This window comes from Agelaius tricolor, unplaced genomic scaffold (genome assembly GCF_023055355.1).
Source record: "Agelaius tricolor isolate 1412-34295 unplaced genomic scaffold, bAgeTri1.0.p SCAF_1, whole genome shotgun sequence".
In the NCBI taxonomy this organism is placed as follows: Eukaryota; Metazoa; Chordata; class Aves; order Passeriformes; family Icteridae; genus Agelaius; species Agelaius tricolor.
In genome coordinates, this window is record NW_027269261.1 from 6,014,697 (window position 1) to 6,029,908 (window position 15,212).

Consider the following 15,212-nt stretch of genomic DNA (forward strand, 5'->3'; position numbering starts at 1 on the left):
GCGGCGGCGGCGGAGGCTGTTGCTAGGCAGGCCGGCGCGCCTGGCCCAATGGGAGCGGGGCGCTGCAGCCGGGCCCGGGCGCAGGCGGCGGCGGCGGCGGCGGGCACGGAGCGGTTGGGGGCCGGCGCTCACCATGCCCTACAAGCTGAAGAAGGAGAAGGTGCGGCCCCGGGGGCGGCGGCGGCGCCGGGGGAGCTCCCGCGCGCGGCGCGGCGGCCGACGGCTCGCTCCCGCCGCCCCTCCCCGGCGCGGCCTTGCCTGGGCTCAGCCCTCGGGCGGGGGCGCGCACGGGGCTGTGGCCGGCAGGGGGCGGGGGCGCGGGCGCGCGCCCGCGGCGGGCGGGTCGGGTGGCGCAGGAGGGCGGCGGGGGCGCGCGCGGGCCCGGGGGAGGCGGGCGGGAGGGTGCGAGGGTGCGAGGGGCGGCCGGCGGTGCCTCCGTGCGAGCCCGGCCCGGCCCGGCCCGCCCTGCGCGCTCCGCCGGCCGCGGGGATGCTCCCGGTGGGTGAGGTACGGCCGCACCCACGCCGCGGCCCCGCTGCTCCCTCCGCCGGCGGGGTGAGGGCCCGGATCCGCCTCTGCCACCGCCGAGGGCGGCTGGGTCGGGGCTGAGCGTGCCCTGGCACCGCATATCTCCGATGAGGCCGCGCCCCGGGGAAGGGCTGGGTGGGCACCGGGCCCTGTCACCCGCCGGGGTCAGCCCGCGGTGACCGGGACGGGAGATGCCAGCATCGCTCCTGGCTGGGAGGTTGGCCTCGCCCTGGGCGTCAGCGCCGCGGGAGCCGTTCGGAATGGCTTTCCCAGGGAGAAAGGGCTGGGAGTGGATGTCCGGAGCAGGGCGTGCTGCAGGAGTGCTCTGTGGCTGCTCACACCTGAGCTCTGCAGAGAGATGCTGAAATTCTGAGCAAGGTGGAGTTTTCTCTGATTGTGTTCTCATCCTTTCAGGAGTCTCCAAAGTCTACCAAAAGCACCACAAAGCCTGGCAGCGGCAGCAGCAGCAGCAGCAGTAGCGGGAAGGATGGTGGGGCAGAGAATTCAGAAGAGGTAAGGCTTTCACCTTGGGTACAGCAGTGTGCATGTGCAAACTTTGGGGAGGAATAAAATCTTTCATTTTAGCTGCTTCAAGGTGTTCCACCAGATAACACATTTCACCAGGATCTTAAGGAGTCAGAGAAGGAAAATTGGCCCAAAGGGAACAATGACTATGGATGAGACCAGCTGATGAGTCTCATACCCTACAGACCTGCAAAAAGACATTTGGCGCAAAGCTGAGGGCAAGTGGTGCTCACAGAGGTGGGCAGGGCATGGCAAAGTTGGCTGCACAAAGGGACATGCCATGATTATCAAGGAGGTGGAAGCCTGGCAGATGGGAGCAGCCTCCTTGCTCCTGTCAGAGCAAAGTGCCATCAACTCTGTTGTCACTTTGTGTCAGAGTGGGAGAGTAGTGAGAAGCAATGGGAAAAGATCTGTTCTTCTGAGGCGTTTTCTGGAGGAGTGAGATGAGGAAGTAATGGATAGGAGCACTTGAAAGAATGAACTACTAGAGATTAAATGGCTCTCCTTTGGTATAACAGCCTTGTTGCTGAATGCAGCATTCCTCACAAGAAGGCACAGTCTGTATTCCCAGATGTGCAGTCTCACTCTGAGTTTGGATGTTGCCAGGGTAGATACATTAGAATGGCCTCAGCAGAATATGATAGTATGATAAGCTGTCCTTAGAATTAGCACAAAGTTGTGTTAATTGGAACTTTTCTGGTAGTTCTGAGTTTGTCTGGCATTCAGGCAGTGGTTGTGGAATTTGAGAATCGTCTCAGAAGAATGTTACACACATCTGAGGAAGCATGCACGTATGTGTGGTTTATTTATTTCAAAGCTGCAGTTTGGCAAACAAGCTGTGCCACTTCTACATCCATAGAAGCTTGTGTGCTCTAGTCTTGTCTGGGACATGTTGCACTTGTCATTTGGAGGGTTGGGCATAGGAGAGATGTAGGGCTAATCAAGTCTAGGAAGAAATGTGTAGTACAGTGGCATGGCTGTAGTCAATGTTATTTTAGAGTCCACTCCAAAGCACAGATCTGCATTGCAGAGCCTCAGAAAATAAACCCACTACAAGCCACTCAGTTTTGTGCTCATGCCTGACCTGCCATGTGGCCAGCAAGGAATCACTCTTACTTTGTGTGCCTTGGAGCAGGCTGCAGTTTTGTAGATCCTCCATCCTGGCCTTTGCCTCTATCTGTATTATTCTGTGTATGCAGCTGAAAGCAGCTTGGTGGGAGAGCTGCCTGCAGACTCCAAGGAAGTGAGAGAACTCCTGTGTTGGCATTATGGGGTCAGACTTACCTTTTATTTATGTGGAACTCTTTGCTGAGTTCACAGCTCTGGAAAGGTGTAGGAAAGTCTGGGATTTGCAATGGATAGCCAGCAAAGCAGGTCACTCTGATGTGCCCATCCAAATCAGGCTGTTGTGGCACTGCTCTCCTGGTTACAAGTGGTGCAGTAAGAAGGGAAGAATGTCACAGGTGACAGGCTTCCTTTTGTGACCTGAAATGGCATGTAATATTTGCCTGGGTGCAGGAGAAACTTAGGAGTGATGTGTCTAAAATTCCCTCCCACAAAACATACCTAGCCACTTCCTCATACTCCAGACAAAATCCAGCCCTCCTTTAAGATGGAAAGCTGTGTCTCCTTTGATCATAGGAACAGAGAGCAGAGCAGAAAGGAGACACCTCTGCAGTGTGTACTGCCACAGGTCTCTTCTTCCTTTCTCTGTTGAGTCTGCAGTGAAGTTTGTTCCCTCTTGGTGCTTTCCTATCTCTGGAGTACTCTGCTGCAGAATGGAAGAGAGCTCTTTGCTTGATAAGAAGAAATGTATGCCAGTTTGAATGCGATTTTCTTGCTCTTCAGGAAACACAGAAAGGTATTTTGACTTTCACAATGGGTGAAGAATTAGGTAATGTGTGCTGGGAGCAAAACTCCTTCCTTATGTCAGAAGCAAGAGGTGGTTTGACTTGTGAAACGCTGGGAGTGGTGTTGTCTGGTGGGGTTGATGGGCTGAGCCCAACCTGGATACCTCTGCTGCCATTGTGAGAGTTTCATGCCCTGTGAATTCCCTTGTGGAGCTATGGTTGGTTGGTTGCCTGTTCTAGGGTGAAAATTGGGTGCACTAAAAAAAAAATCTTTCCTTTTTCTTCATATCTCAGTAGATGTTTAATGGGCTTGCAGCAGGGGAGCAGCCATGTGGGCAGCCCTCTTCCAGTGCTTTTTTCTCTCACACCATGCTCCATGGAGCAGGGAAAAGAATCAACTTTAATTTTTTCTGGTACCAGAAAGTTATGATTTGTTTTGCAGGCAACTTGTCTAGCTGGTGGGATGAGTAAAGCTTGTTACAGAGCAGCTCTGTTTTGATGGATCTGGGCAAATGCAGTGGACAAAGAGCTCCTATGGGGATCTCTGTGGAGGGAGGTGAAGAGGGTAGGAGCCAGTCCAGAACCCCCTAAGCAAAGTGCTTTGTTCTGTGCAGCAAAGGAGCTTGTAGTGGAGCTGATGTGGAAGGGCAGATATGTTGAAAAGCAGGCACATCCACAAGGGAGGGCAAGTGTTGGATTCTCTCTTAAGTCCAGGGGTAGTGCAGTGCTCTCAGTTTTACTCCAAGATGAGCATCTCTCTGATGTGAATAGCCAGCAGAGCTTGGCCAGCCCCTGGCTTTGTGGGGGCAGTTTGCTGTGGAAGAGACAAGGAGCAGTGGAGTAAAACATGAGAGCAGGGAGTGGGAAATGAAAGGTATGTTTAATTCAGTCCCTCTGGAATATGATGAGTATGTGAATGCAGAGAATTTCTGGGTAGCTATTTAAGGAGAAAAATAAAAAAAATAATGTCAGAGACCAAGGCAGCATTGAATGAGAGGATGAGAAAGAGTTACTCCTCCTGGCCAGAAAGACTGGGAGAGGCAGCTGGGTGGGGAAAAGAGTTAATGACCTGGAAGTGGGAGCAGGCATTAGCAGCAGCAAAGATGGGAGTTGCTCTGCAGCCTCAAGGGCAGCTTGGAGCCTTGCTGATGAGATTTGCAGCTCTGGGAGAGGGTGTACCTTTTCAGTGAGCGGCTGTATTTTCATGTTTTGCACATATCTCCATGGGGCTTGTTACTGCAGTACCTGGAGTTCATTATTCAGAGACAGGCATTACAGTGTTCGTGCTACTTCTGAGGCAGAGAGCCTCATTTTAATAGGGAAGCTGTGTAACAGCAGACAAAGAGAGCAGGTACTGACTTGAGGGATGGGAAGGGAACAGTCATCTGAGGAGGAGGAGGAGGAGCTGAGAGCAGATCTGGGCTGGGAAGCTTAGCAAGCAGGGGATGCTCAAGGGACCAGTGAGGCAGAAAGGGCTTCCCGAGTGGCGATGCACCCAGCTGCAGTAGGAGTGCCTGCAGAGGTGAGGTCATGCACGGCTAGGGGAGAGCAGGAGGAGCCAGCACAGCTCAGGGGGGCTGGGGGAAGAGGATCTCTGCTCTCTGGGGTGAAGAGGAATGGCACAGAGCAAGCTCAGGGCCTGGGGCTCATTGACTTGTGCAGGCAAGTTCCTAACTAGGAGGAGAGGTGGTGGGAACCAGTGGGGAGGGAGTGCTCTGGAGGCAGGGAGCCTGTGTGCAGGAGTTGTAATTCAGTTTCATTTAAGGGTGGCCTGTCCTGTTGGCACAAGGAGCTGCTTCACTGCAGTGGGGGAAGTGGGGCTACCCCACTGTGCTTGGTGCAAACACCTTGTGCTGTTCTCTGGTTACTTCAGCATGTTCAGTGTAACAGGCACAGCAAACAGTGTCCCCCAAGCTGTTGGCTTTGTCACGGTGTGTGAGCCCTGCTTGTCAGGAGGGGCTGGGCCTGCTCAGGGAGGGAGGTGCCTGCAGCCATGGAGCTGGTGTTGGTATCAGGGAAAGAGTCTGTACATAAAGAGAAAAGCTTTCAGGTTCAGTAGTCTGCTGTGTTTTCAGGGATGGAAACTTCAGGGAAGAAAGTGTTAGGAAACTTAAAATAAGCCTCTACTGATTCATGTGGCCAAGGTAGGAGGTGTTGAAGGCAGCAGGACAGCAGGCCTGCCACAGGAAGCACCTCCTGAAAGCAGGGATTCAATTTGATCCCAGAAAGTGCCTGTACAAGCAGCCCATCATAAACCCTCTGAGCCCTGCAGCATATGAGTATATCTGACCACTCCAGCCATCAGGTTTTCCCTAGCAATCTCAGCTGTGAGACTTCTCTATGTGCATGGCTGTTTCTTAAATAGCTGGCAGCTAAACCTGAAACTATGTTTTGTCTCTCTTCGTGCAAGATGTTGAAGACTGTGGACTGTTGAAGACTGGTGGACTTCTCCAGCCCCCTGTTCACAAACAGTAAACACACCATGCTCTGAACATTTGCCTGTGGGGTTTTTGGGTGGATGAGGAGTCCACAGGCATGTCCCATCAGCTAGGAGGGCCCATGTGTCCTGCTTCCTTCAGTGTTACCTGGGAGGCCACCAGTGCATCTTCTGTTTCTCTCTCTACCATCTTTGCTCTGTGGTGGCTCAGCATTCAGATTTTTTCCCTGCTTCCCTGTGGAAGGAGAGTGATGCAGAGGTGAGGATTCCCAAAGGCATCTGGACAATATTTTGGGTGGCTCACACTGCCCTGACACCCACATATTCAGGGTGAGAAATGAACTTTACAGTCTTGGAGGCTCGCCAGCAAGGCTTTGTCCTGGCTTAACTGAGCAGAGACTGAGACTCTTTAGGATAAGTTGCCTTCAGTTTGTAGTCTGGGCCTGCTTTGTTTGGCAGACACTGCAGCTTTTATCACAAGCTCATCTGGCTCCCTCCTCTCATCATGGGACAACGCTGCTCTGTGAAGGGAATTGAAACAAATGTAAACTGTAGAGAGTTCAAATCCTGTTGTCTTCCCCCCACCTTGACTTGGAGCTGAGCTTGAAACAGAACCACTCAAGATTTCCTTCAAACAGAGCCAGATCAGAACCAAATTTTTTGATTTCTCATTCAAAGTAATGGCTTGGCAAAAAAATTGATGTTTTGCCTTGGGCCCTGTTGTCCATGAGGAGTCTTTACACTTGCTCTACAGATCCCAATCTGTAGAGCAGCATCTCCTTGTAGACAGCTTTCCCTGTTCCTACCTACATGCTGCAGGTACAGTAACTCTTGCTCTTGTACTGCAGTGCTGTGCTGCACCTCTTTGGAAACCAGGGAAAGGACTGTGCAGAGTAGCTGCAGCTCAGCCAGGAAGAGACTGGCCATCTGGAGGGTGGCAAGCTCTGCTGAGCTCCTGCACTCCCTTAAAACACTGCTGGTCACTGTTCTGGTGAGGCCTGCATTCCTGCCACTGTGCTCTCTGTGGCAGCAGAGAATTATGGGGAAAGAAGGAGGTGATGTCCACGAGTTTCACTCACCTCTGCTCCCCATCCATTGTGCTGTTCTTGCTGTGTCCTAAACAGGTTCATGCTGCAGCTCCTTGGCTTCATGTACCAGCAGGAAGGAGGTGGCTCATGCAGCACAGCCAGGGTAGGCTGGGTGCTGGTTCCAGCTAATGCCTCTGCTTCCTGGCAGGATGTTGCCCTCTTTTGTCTGAGTTTTCCATAGGTTGGGTCAGTGTGAAATTAAAGGGTCAGTTATTGAGTCATTATGGTCCAAGTGGGACTTGAACCAAGAGAGCTTCAGCAAGGTCAGAAGAGAGCTGAGCTGAGCAAACACTGGCTTGAGTTTCTGGTCACATGCTAAACATGAGAAAGTGCCTCTGTTAGTGCAGTGGGAGAGGAGAATGCAGGCAGAGAGTTTGTGTGGCTAAAAGGAGTGATGTGGGAAAAGCCCATCTACAGAAGTCCAGACAGCAGTGAGGCAGAGATGGGAGAGAGCAACCAGGATGGGCTGGGAGAGCCCACAGCCTGGGATCTAAGGTTCTATATGTTTGTGTGTATGATCCATGTGGGTTACAGGTGCTAATGGACCATGAGTGCAGCAATGATTGTCGTGGTCTCCACTATTGCCTTTCCAAGGCCTTTATGTCTGCTCTGTACTACATGCTTTGCTTTTTCACAAGTGATTCCCTGCACAGGGACAAGGAAGCAAATTGCTGGTTTTCTAAACTTGTTTGTTGTGTGTTGTACAGAGTGCTGCAGGGACAGCAGCACGCTGAGATTTCTGTTTGGAGCACAGAAAGTTCTTATTTCTGCTCCATGTAATTTGTCACAAGATGTGACTTTGCTTTCCACACCCATAGCACTGGCTGTGCTGAGAGGCTCCACTGTCTTTGTGGTACCTTGCAGACATGAGTAAAACTGATGTTTACTTTGCAGGTATGCTGCATAGGCAACCAGCAGCTCTAGAGCTGGTGAGATGCACTCAACTGCAAGTGCAACAGTGAAAAACCTGCCAGGTTTCTTCATTCCAAGAAGATGCTGATGGGCATCTGCTTATGAGGCTTGTAAGTAAAAGCTTCTGAGTTGTTTTTTTCTCCCTCCCCAGGCCCAGCAGCCTCAGCAGCAGCCTCAGCAGGCACAGCAGCAGCCACAGCAGCAGCCAACTTCAAACAAGCGGCCCAGCAACAGCGCTCCCCCCCCAACCCAGCTGAACAAAATCAAGTACTCAGGGGGACCCCAGATTGTGAAGAAGGAGCGCCGGCACAGCTCTTCCCGTTTCAATCTGAGCAAAAACCGGGAGCTGCAAAAACTCCCAGCCCTCAAAGGTAAAGAGGCAGTGGGGTGGAAGTGACCTGCATGGCAAGCTGCAGTTTCTCCAGCTAGTTACATGGAAAGGTGCTTGGCTTGTTAGCACAGAGAGAGTTGATGGATGGTCTGAAATAATCAGAGTATTCTCAATGCAAACTTCATACTTACCTTCCCAGTTGAGGTATTTAAACCTGCTTCTGTGTACTGAGGATTGCCTCAGATTCTTCAGCAGGTTGTGCAGGAAGGTGGTAAAGTGCAGAGACCTTGGTGCAGACTGTCCTTGGTTCCTACATCCACCCATTCCTGGGGAAGGACCAGGCTTTCTCCTCATTGTGTTTCCATTGCAAATTATGGTAGTGCAATTGAACCTGTCCACATTAGGGCAGCTTGGTGTTAGCACTTAGTGTACATTATGTTGCAATTAAACATGAGTATGGACAAGGAGAAAGCATTTTCAGCAGTGATTGAGGCAGAGCCATTTCTTGGTGCTGCTCACAGACACAGACAAGCCTTTGGGGAAGGCTGAGGCAGTGTGTAGTTTCCAGTTGTATCAAAAAGAGAATCTGTTAATGTACAGCTCCTGCCAGCCTGGCCCTGTTCTCTGGCAGGAGGGTTAGGCTATAGCGTGTGCTGCCCAGCTCCCTTTGTGTCTCTGGGGTGCAGGACATGGCTGCCACTGCTCTGTGATGGGAGCTGGTTGAGCTCCTTTTTTAGTGTACTCTGTACACAGAAGAGACCAGTGCTTATCAGGTTAGAAACTGCTACCACATTTGAAATCCCCTCTTGGGATAGCTGCTTCAGAGGCCTGACATCCTCTCTGCCTCCCTTGTCCCATGTCCATAGCAGGGATAACACTGCCTCTCCCTCTTCCCTCCAACAGTTGAAGGGCAATGTGACAGGGGAGGGGGAAGCCACAGGGAGCAAACCACGGTGCTACCTGGGTAAAGCAGGAAGATGATGTGCCTGTCTCCAAGGACAGATGTCCCTGCTTTCTCTGACAGATGCTCCTCCCCACGAACGAGAAGAGCTTTTCATCCAGAAGCTGCGGCAGTGCTGTGTTCTTTTTGACTTCATCTCTGACCCCCTCAGTGACCTGAAGTTCAAGGAGGTGAAGCGAGCAGGTCTCAATGAGATGGTGGAATACATCACACACAACCGGGATGTTGTCACCGAGGCCATCTATCCTGAAGCTGTTATCATGGTAGGGCACGGAGCCAGTGTTTGTGTGGCTTCTGTGTGCCAAAGAAACAGGGAAGTGTGGGAGGAGGAGGGGATGGGGATTTGTCAGAGAGGAGTGTGACCCCAGTCCTACCCATTCCTTATCTCCCCACCTCCAGAAAGAGAAGTGTGTGTGGGGGTGGTGGTAGTGATATTGCCTGCTGTGGGGAGAGGTGGAAGCTCTTGTCTCTGGCACAGGCTGCACTTGGGGAGGTCCTGTGCAGACTGTAGCCCTGCAGCCTGCAGGAAGGGATCAGCCTGTGGGCACAGCTGTGACAAATGACACTGCAGTGAAGGATTTGCTGTATGGAGGACCATCATGAGGTGTCACAATGTCATTCATGCAACTTTTTCACTCACCTCAGTTTTCAGTGAACCTCTTCCGGACACTCCCACCATCGTCCAATCCCACAGGAGCAGAATTTGACCCTGAAGAAGATGAGCCTACATTAGAGGCTGCCTGGCCACACCTTCAGGTGAGGAGCAGTGGAGGATATAAATCTGGTGAATTTATCTCCCAGAAGTTAAGAGTCCGTGTAGAGGCGGCCAGCCCTGCCATTGCTGCTTCACCAGCCTGCAAGGGTTGCTGGGGAAAGACCAGGCCTGCTACCCTGGGGTCAGAGGTGACTCTTAGGTAGTGCAGGAAGCAAGGGTGTCCTGGGAACTGGCTGATGCCTCTATGCAACATTCTCCTGCAGATGGCTTTAGACAGACTAGATGAAAAGGGTTAGGAAAGTGACAAGTGAGTGTGGTTTAGCAGAGCTCAGCAGTGGAAGTCAGGAGGAAAGCTCGAGGCACTGGCACAGGGATGTGTTGTCAAGCAGACAAAGGCAGAAAAAGAGGCAGGTACTGCAGAATGAAGCAGAAAATACAGAGAAGAAATAAGGTGTCATTCTGCAGCAGTGGTTAATCACTTCTCACTGCTGCAGTTGACATAGGGATGTGAGCATTGATAGAAATAGCGTGTCTTCAGTACCAGAATGCTGTGAATGCTAGGCAGCATTTGTTTCTCAGAATTGAGTCAGCAGCAGCCAGCATGGATTGATTTCTGGCAACTGAATGCTGAACTTTTTGGTCAGCACCTCAGTTTTTTCTTTACTGCTGTCCTTGGCAGCCAGGCCCTACCTGTAGATGCACGGTCCTATCATTCCTTCAATTCCAAAGTCAGACCTTTCAAATGCATTGATCTTGTTTGGCCTAGTGCCCCCTCAGGACCGCTAGGAGAAATGAGAGTGGACTCAGTCCTCTCAGAGAACAGCAGGACCAGAATTTGATGTTTCAGCACTGACAGCCTTCTTAAAGCAAGCTGCCCTTTGTTTTCCAAGTGGGACACAGCATGCAGCTCTCCTGGCTTAGTGAGGCCAAGCCAACCTTGAGTCAGTACCCAGGAGGCAGAGGACACTGCGTGTTTTTCTGGGGTCTGTTTAATTTCTCTGCTCTTCTGTTATTCCTTGGATGTCTCAAGGGCATCCACATGAGTCTGAGCCTTTGCCATCTCTGGAGGTTTCTGATCTCTGTAGGGATGTGTGCTGAAGATGGGAGAAGAGTTTCCCAGGCCTAATGTCTTAATCTGAGTAGGTGGGTGTTATCTTTGGGAGACCTGATGTGTTGAGATCTCAGGCAGATTTGGGCAGTTATGTGCCACCAGAGACTCCTGCCCATTAAAGCAAGGGCAGCTGAGTTGATCCCACTGGGTAAGGAAACACTGGCTTTTATGCTCCTGTTTGGGCTTTCCAGCCTTTCCCTGAATCCTTAAGGAGAAGGAAGACATAAAATCTGAAGTAAACACTGGTGAGAGGACAGGGAGATTTCTAAGTAGTCTCTCCTTTTCCCCTGACAGCTGGTGTACGAGTTCTTCCTCAGGTTCCTGGAGTCGCCTGACTTTCAACCAAATGTAGCCAAGAAATACATTGACCAGAAGTTTGTGCTATCTGTAAGTAATTGCTGCCCTGCCACTGTGCACCACCTTTAGGAAGGACCTGCAGCAGATTTTGGTGCTTGATTATGTGACTTTTCTTTATTTGTCCTGAATGAGCAGACAGAATTTTCTGTGCAGGGCAAGGCTGTGTGTGAGCTGTAGTCACTGGAACCCATAACTCATTGTACAGATGAAAAGAGGCACGGGGGCCTTGCAGGGGAAATCTGGGGATGTGCAGCTGTGTAGAATGTGCAGGCCATCACTGTGCCTCTGAAGGTGAAAGGAATGATGATGGTTCCAGCTTGTGACTAGGAGGTCACATGTTTCAGGGAAATGACCACTGTGCTCCGGGTGCTGAAGGCATCACTCAGCTGAAAGAGCTGTTTTTGCCAAACAGGAGCAGTGCCCTGTGTTGCTGGTAGCTTTGCCCAGAGAGGCAGTGTGCAGGCACTGACTGAATTTCTCTCCCCACAGCTGCTGGATCTCTTTGACAGTGAAGACCCCAGAGAACGAGACTTCCTAAAAACTATTCTGCACAGGATCTATGGGAAGTTCCTGGGTCTGAGAGCATATGTGAGGAGGCAGATCAATAATATATTTTACAGGTGAGCTCTTTCTTACTACCATGTAGACTCCCTGTCTCCAGCATTTTTCCTTCCAGCATTTGGCAATGACTTCTCATCCTTCTCTTTAGGTTCATCTATGAAACAGAACACCACAATGGGATTGCAGAGCTACTGGAGATCCTGGGAAGGTAAGGCCACTTTTGGGAGTCCCAGAGGGCCCATAGTGAGAGTGGCCTCCCAGCCCAGTGTGCTGTGTGAAAAGGCAGTGCCTTCCTTCAGCAGTCCTTGCAGGACTACGGTGTCTTGTGAGGTGAGAGGCACTGTATTTCTGCTGGGTCAAAATTTTAACAAGACTCTTGTTTCTTCTCAGCATAATCAATGGGTTTGCTTTGCCTCTGAAGGAAGAGCACAAGATGTTCCTCATCAGAGTCTTGTTACCACTGCACAAAGTGAAGTCTCTCAGTGTGTACCATCCACAGGTGAGAAGTGCTTCAAGTTCAAGGGCAGATTGGGATTTTGCAAGAGTTTATAGCTGTTAAAAGCTCTCTATATTTATATTAGTTTATAAGCTAATTGTTTATAGCTATCCACCAGGCCACATTGTACAAGTTCTTGCTGTGAAGTGTTCTGGGCTCTGCACTAGTCCCATACTATAGTGGTTATTCCATTCTTGTGCTGTCTGGGCCTGTGCCACTGGATTATAGGGGAGTATCCTGACATTTCCCAGTGTCTTAATGCTGTGGCTTGCTTTGTCTTTCTGTGCTGGAAGCTTGTGAAATATTAGGGGCCTGCTGAAACCAGAGAGGTAAATTTCCTAGCTGCAGTCATCAGCCTGTGCATGTGGTGTATCAGCTATTAGTCACCACTGAGATATGTGGAGAAGTTGGCTTGCTAGTCTGCTAGATTGGCTTAGAGATTAATTTCTTCCAATTCTGAGTACATAACAGAAGAATAGAGAAGATGAGAACTTGGGATAGGAAGTGAAAAAATATGGGTACTAAGTAGAGATGTCTGTTGTCTCAGCCCTATTTCTGTGGGGCAGGGCTTTGTGTCAGTCAGGTTTGTTCTTCCCCATTGTGTGCAGCTGTGCTTTCATCTGAATGTATTGGCTGTGGACTGCTCTGGGTGACTGAAGTTTTGTCCTTAAAATTGCACAAATGTCTGAGCTCAGGCCCTGCCTGCTTGGTCTTAAAGTCTTCTCTTGCCATGAGTAAACTGGATTTGTTTAGAGCTGCAGCATAATGAGCATGGTGTTACTTCCAGCCTAGGAGGTGGTAGCACTGGGGTACACTTGAAGAAGCTCTAATCTTGCCATGTTTTTTTCCTACAGTTGGCATACTGTGTTGTACAGTTCTTGGAGAAAGACAGCAGCTTGACAGAGCCAGTGAGTAATCTTGCTTCACTTCTGTGTGACAGTCAAGTCCCAAAAAGCTTCACAGCTTCCTTAGAGCAGCCCTTTTTTCACCCTTGCTGTAAGGAGGCTGGGATTCACTGGTATTGTTTACTGGGTTTGCCTGGCTCCCTGGGGTAGAAGGGGCTGTACTGCTCATGTGCAAGCCTTTAGCATTTTCTCCTGCAAGCTTCAGGAAGGTGGGCTGTAATCTTCCTCTATGCTTCAGATCTTGGTGTAGCAGAAGGAATAGGATACCAAGCTGTTCTTCCAGGGCAGAGCTTCTGGCTAATGAGGGATACTGCAGAGACAAAATACATGACCATCTGATGGAACCAAAGCCTGTGGGGGCCCTGAAATAGTAAGAGTTCCTCCAGACTGCTGGAGTTGGCTGCAGAATTGTGGGGATGAAGTTAGGAACCTGGGACACAACATCTACTTAGGCATGCCACTGTTCCTTCATGAAAGTATTCTCCTTCCAGCTTTAGCATCAGTTTGCTACTTTTGTAGAGGTAAGTGACATTGTAGACACATTTGCCTTCAGGACATGGTGCTGGGAAACAGCAGGTTCTAAAATGTGAGCAGTGTAAGTGGTGACCTCACATATTCTAGTTACTGTCTGCACAAACCTGCAGTGTTAACCAGGCTAAATGCCAGTTTGGCAGAGGGTGCAAGAAGGAGACAAGTGTTTCTCCACCCACTGCAGGCCAGGAAATGTCTTCTACAGAGCTGAGCTTCACAGGCTCAAAACAGCAGATGGGCAGAGAACACACACTTCTGTCACTGTAGCAGGGAGCACCACAAGTGTGAGTGTTTTAATGAGTAATGCTGGCTGAGGTCGTTCTGTTCCCTGCCTCAAATGTGTGTGCTCATGGTGGGCCTGCCTGTGCTGGGTAGAAGCTGGTCAGCTGTTGTCAGCTTTCTGGCTCCACAGCTCTGACACCAGCAGTGCTGAAGCAGACCTCCTAGCTTTTCCTTTAAACCTGGCTCCTCCATTTCCTATGTTCCCAGAAGCCTGCTCTGAAACAAACCACTTAAAGTAGCTTCCTGATCATGCTGAGTACTTCCTGTGGCTGACATCCAGTCCTACAGCCTCCTGCCAAAGCACCTCAAAGGTTGAGGGAGGAGAGAGAAATAAAAATCTGTCAATATTTCACTTTGTAGCTTATTCAGACAGTAAAGCTCTGTAGTTCATCACATTTTTGGATAACTCTTTAGTGGCCCCTGGATTACAGACCCAGGTCTGGCTTGGTGCTTGTGGAAAGCAGTGGAATGACCCAATTTCACTACCTTCAGTGCATGTTGTGTTGTGTTTCAACCTGGCATACCAAGACCATACTGCCACAGCTTGGGTTCTGTTGAAGCATCTTGCTTGTGAAGGTTTTGAATAGACCCCCAAGATGCCTGGTGTTACTGAAGTCTGGAAGAATTACAGGGCTTGTGCATCAGCAAGAGTCTGAATGCACAGGGAGATGTTACCAGCAGTGCTGGAAGGAGGCCAGGTTACTCCCTGGGTCCACACTTGCCTCAGATGGCCCCCCAGAAGCTTGCTCAGCAAGGCTTGACGTGGTAGCTCTTGTCTCAACAACAGTCTGAAAGACTGTCAGGTGAGCAAGGCCTCAGATGTGCTCAGTAATAGCAAATACAGACTCCAGACACCTCATGCCACCTTAGTTTGTAGGTGAAATGGCTTCTGAGTCATTGAAGCTAACTCTTGCCTGAATGGCAGACATGAATAATGACAAACATTGAGAATAATGGACTGCTGGTTTCTGAAGCCTTGAGTTGGCAGAAACATAATGCTCAGATATCTCTAATCCTGTTGTTGCAATGCCCACTACTGTCCCTCTGCTGCTCTGAGCTTCCTCTCAAGTGCCAACTTCAGGATCAGGTAGCTGAAGTACAGAGGTTTGAAAGGGCAGCTCCTGTGGCCAGCTGTGTGTGCCTCTGGTGTCCACAGAGTGAGAATCTCTCCTTCCAACAGAGTGAAGGTCTGCAGCATCTTGGATCCTGCCTTTATAGTGTCTAGAAGCGGATGGGTAGGACAGGAAGCATTAAAAATAAAAAAATAAAATCTAGTGAGATACAGTCCTTCCCTATTCTTGTAAGCAATAGTTTTACTCAGCCAGAAGTTGCATCTGCATTGTCATAATTAATTATAACCATTAGGTGTAAACTCCATAAACTTGTCTGTTCCATTCTGGAGTCTGTTTCAACTTTGAATCTCTACAAAGTCTTGCAAGAATGAGTTCCATCATCCAGTTACTTTTGTGTGAAGCAGTATTTCCCTTCCTTGTCCCAAACCCATCCATTGCTTTATTTATTCAGTGCTCCCCAGTATTCAAGCTCTGTAGTGTTTTGAATAATGACCCTTCAGAGACCACCTTCTCTATAGCATTTCCAGTTTTATTAGTTGAACTTCTGTG

At 50.1% G+C, this 15,212-nt stretch overlaps 1 protein-coding gene across 2 annotated transcripts in view; it reads left to right on the top strand.

Moving 5' to 3' along the window:
• PPP2R5D (protein phosphatase 2 regulatory subunit B'delta) overlaps nt 1-15,212 on the top strand; it is a 27,379-nt gene continuing 12,167 nt past the window's right edge. Inside the window, exons 1-10 of one of the 2 annotated variants that reach the window (XM_071420064.1) lie at nt 1-160; nt 943-1,041; nt 7,492-7,711; nt 8,696-8,895; nt 9,278-9,388; nt 10,753-10,845; nt 11,305-11,435; nt 11,525-11,584; nt 11,767-11,875; nt 12,727-12,780. In XM_071420064.1, coding sequence (XP_071276165.1) covers nt 134-160; nt 943-1,041; nt 7,492-7,711; nt 8,696-8,895; nt 9,278-9,388; nt 10,753-10,845; nt 11,305-11,435; nt 11,525-11,584; nt 11,767-11,875; nt 12,727-12,780 — 1,104 coding nt within the window. In that variant the 5' untranslated portion in view covers nt 1-133. Of the gene's footprint in view, nt 161-371; nt 508-942; nt 1,042-7,491; nt 7,712-8,695; nt 8,896-9,277; nt 9,389-10,752; nt 10,846-11,304; nt 11,436-11,524; nt 11,585-11,766; nt 11,876-12,726; nt 12,781-15,212 lie in introns of those variants that run through there. The other variant, XM_071420138.1, reaches the window with a different exon arrangement.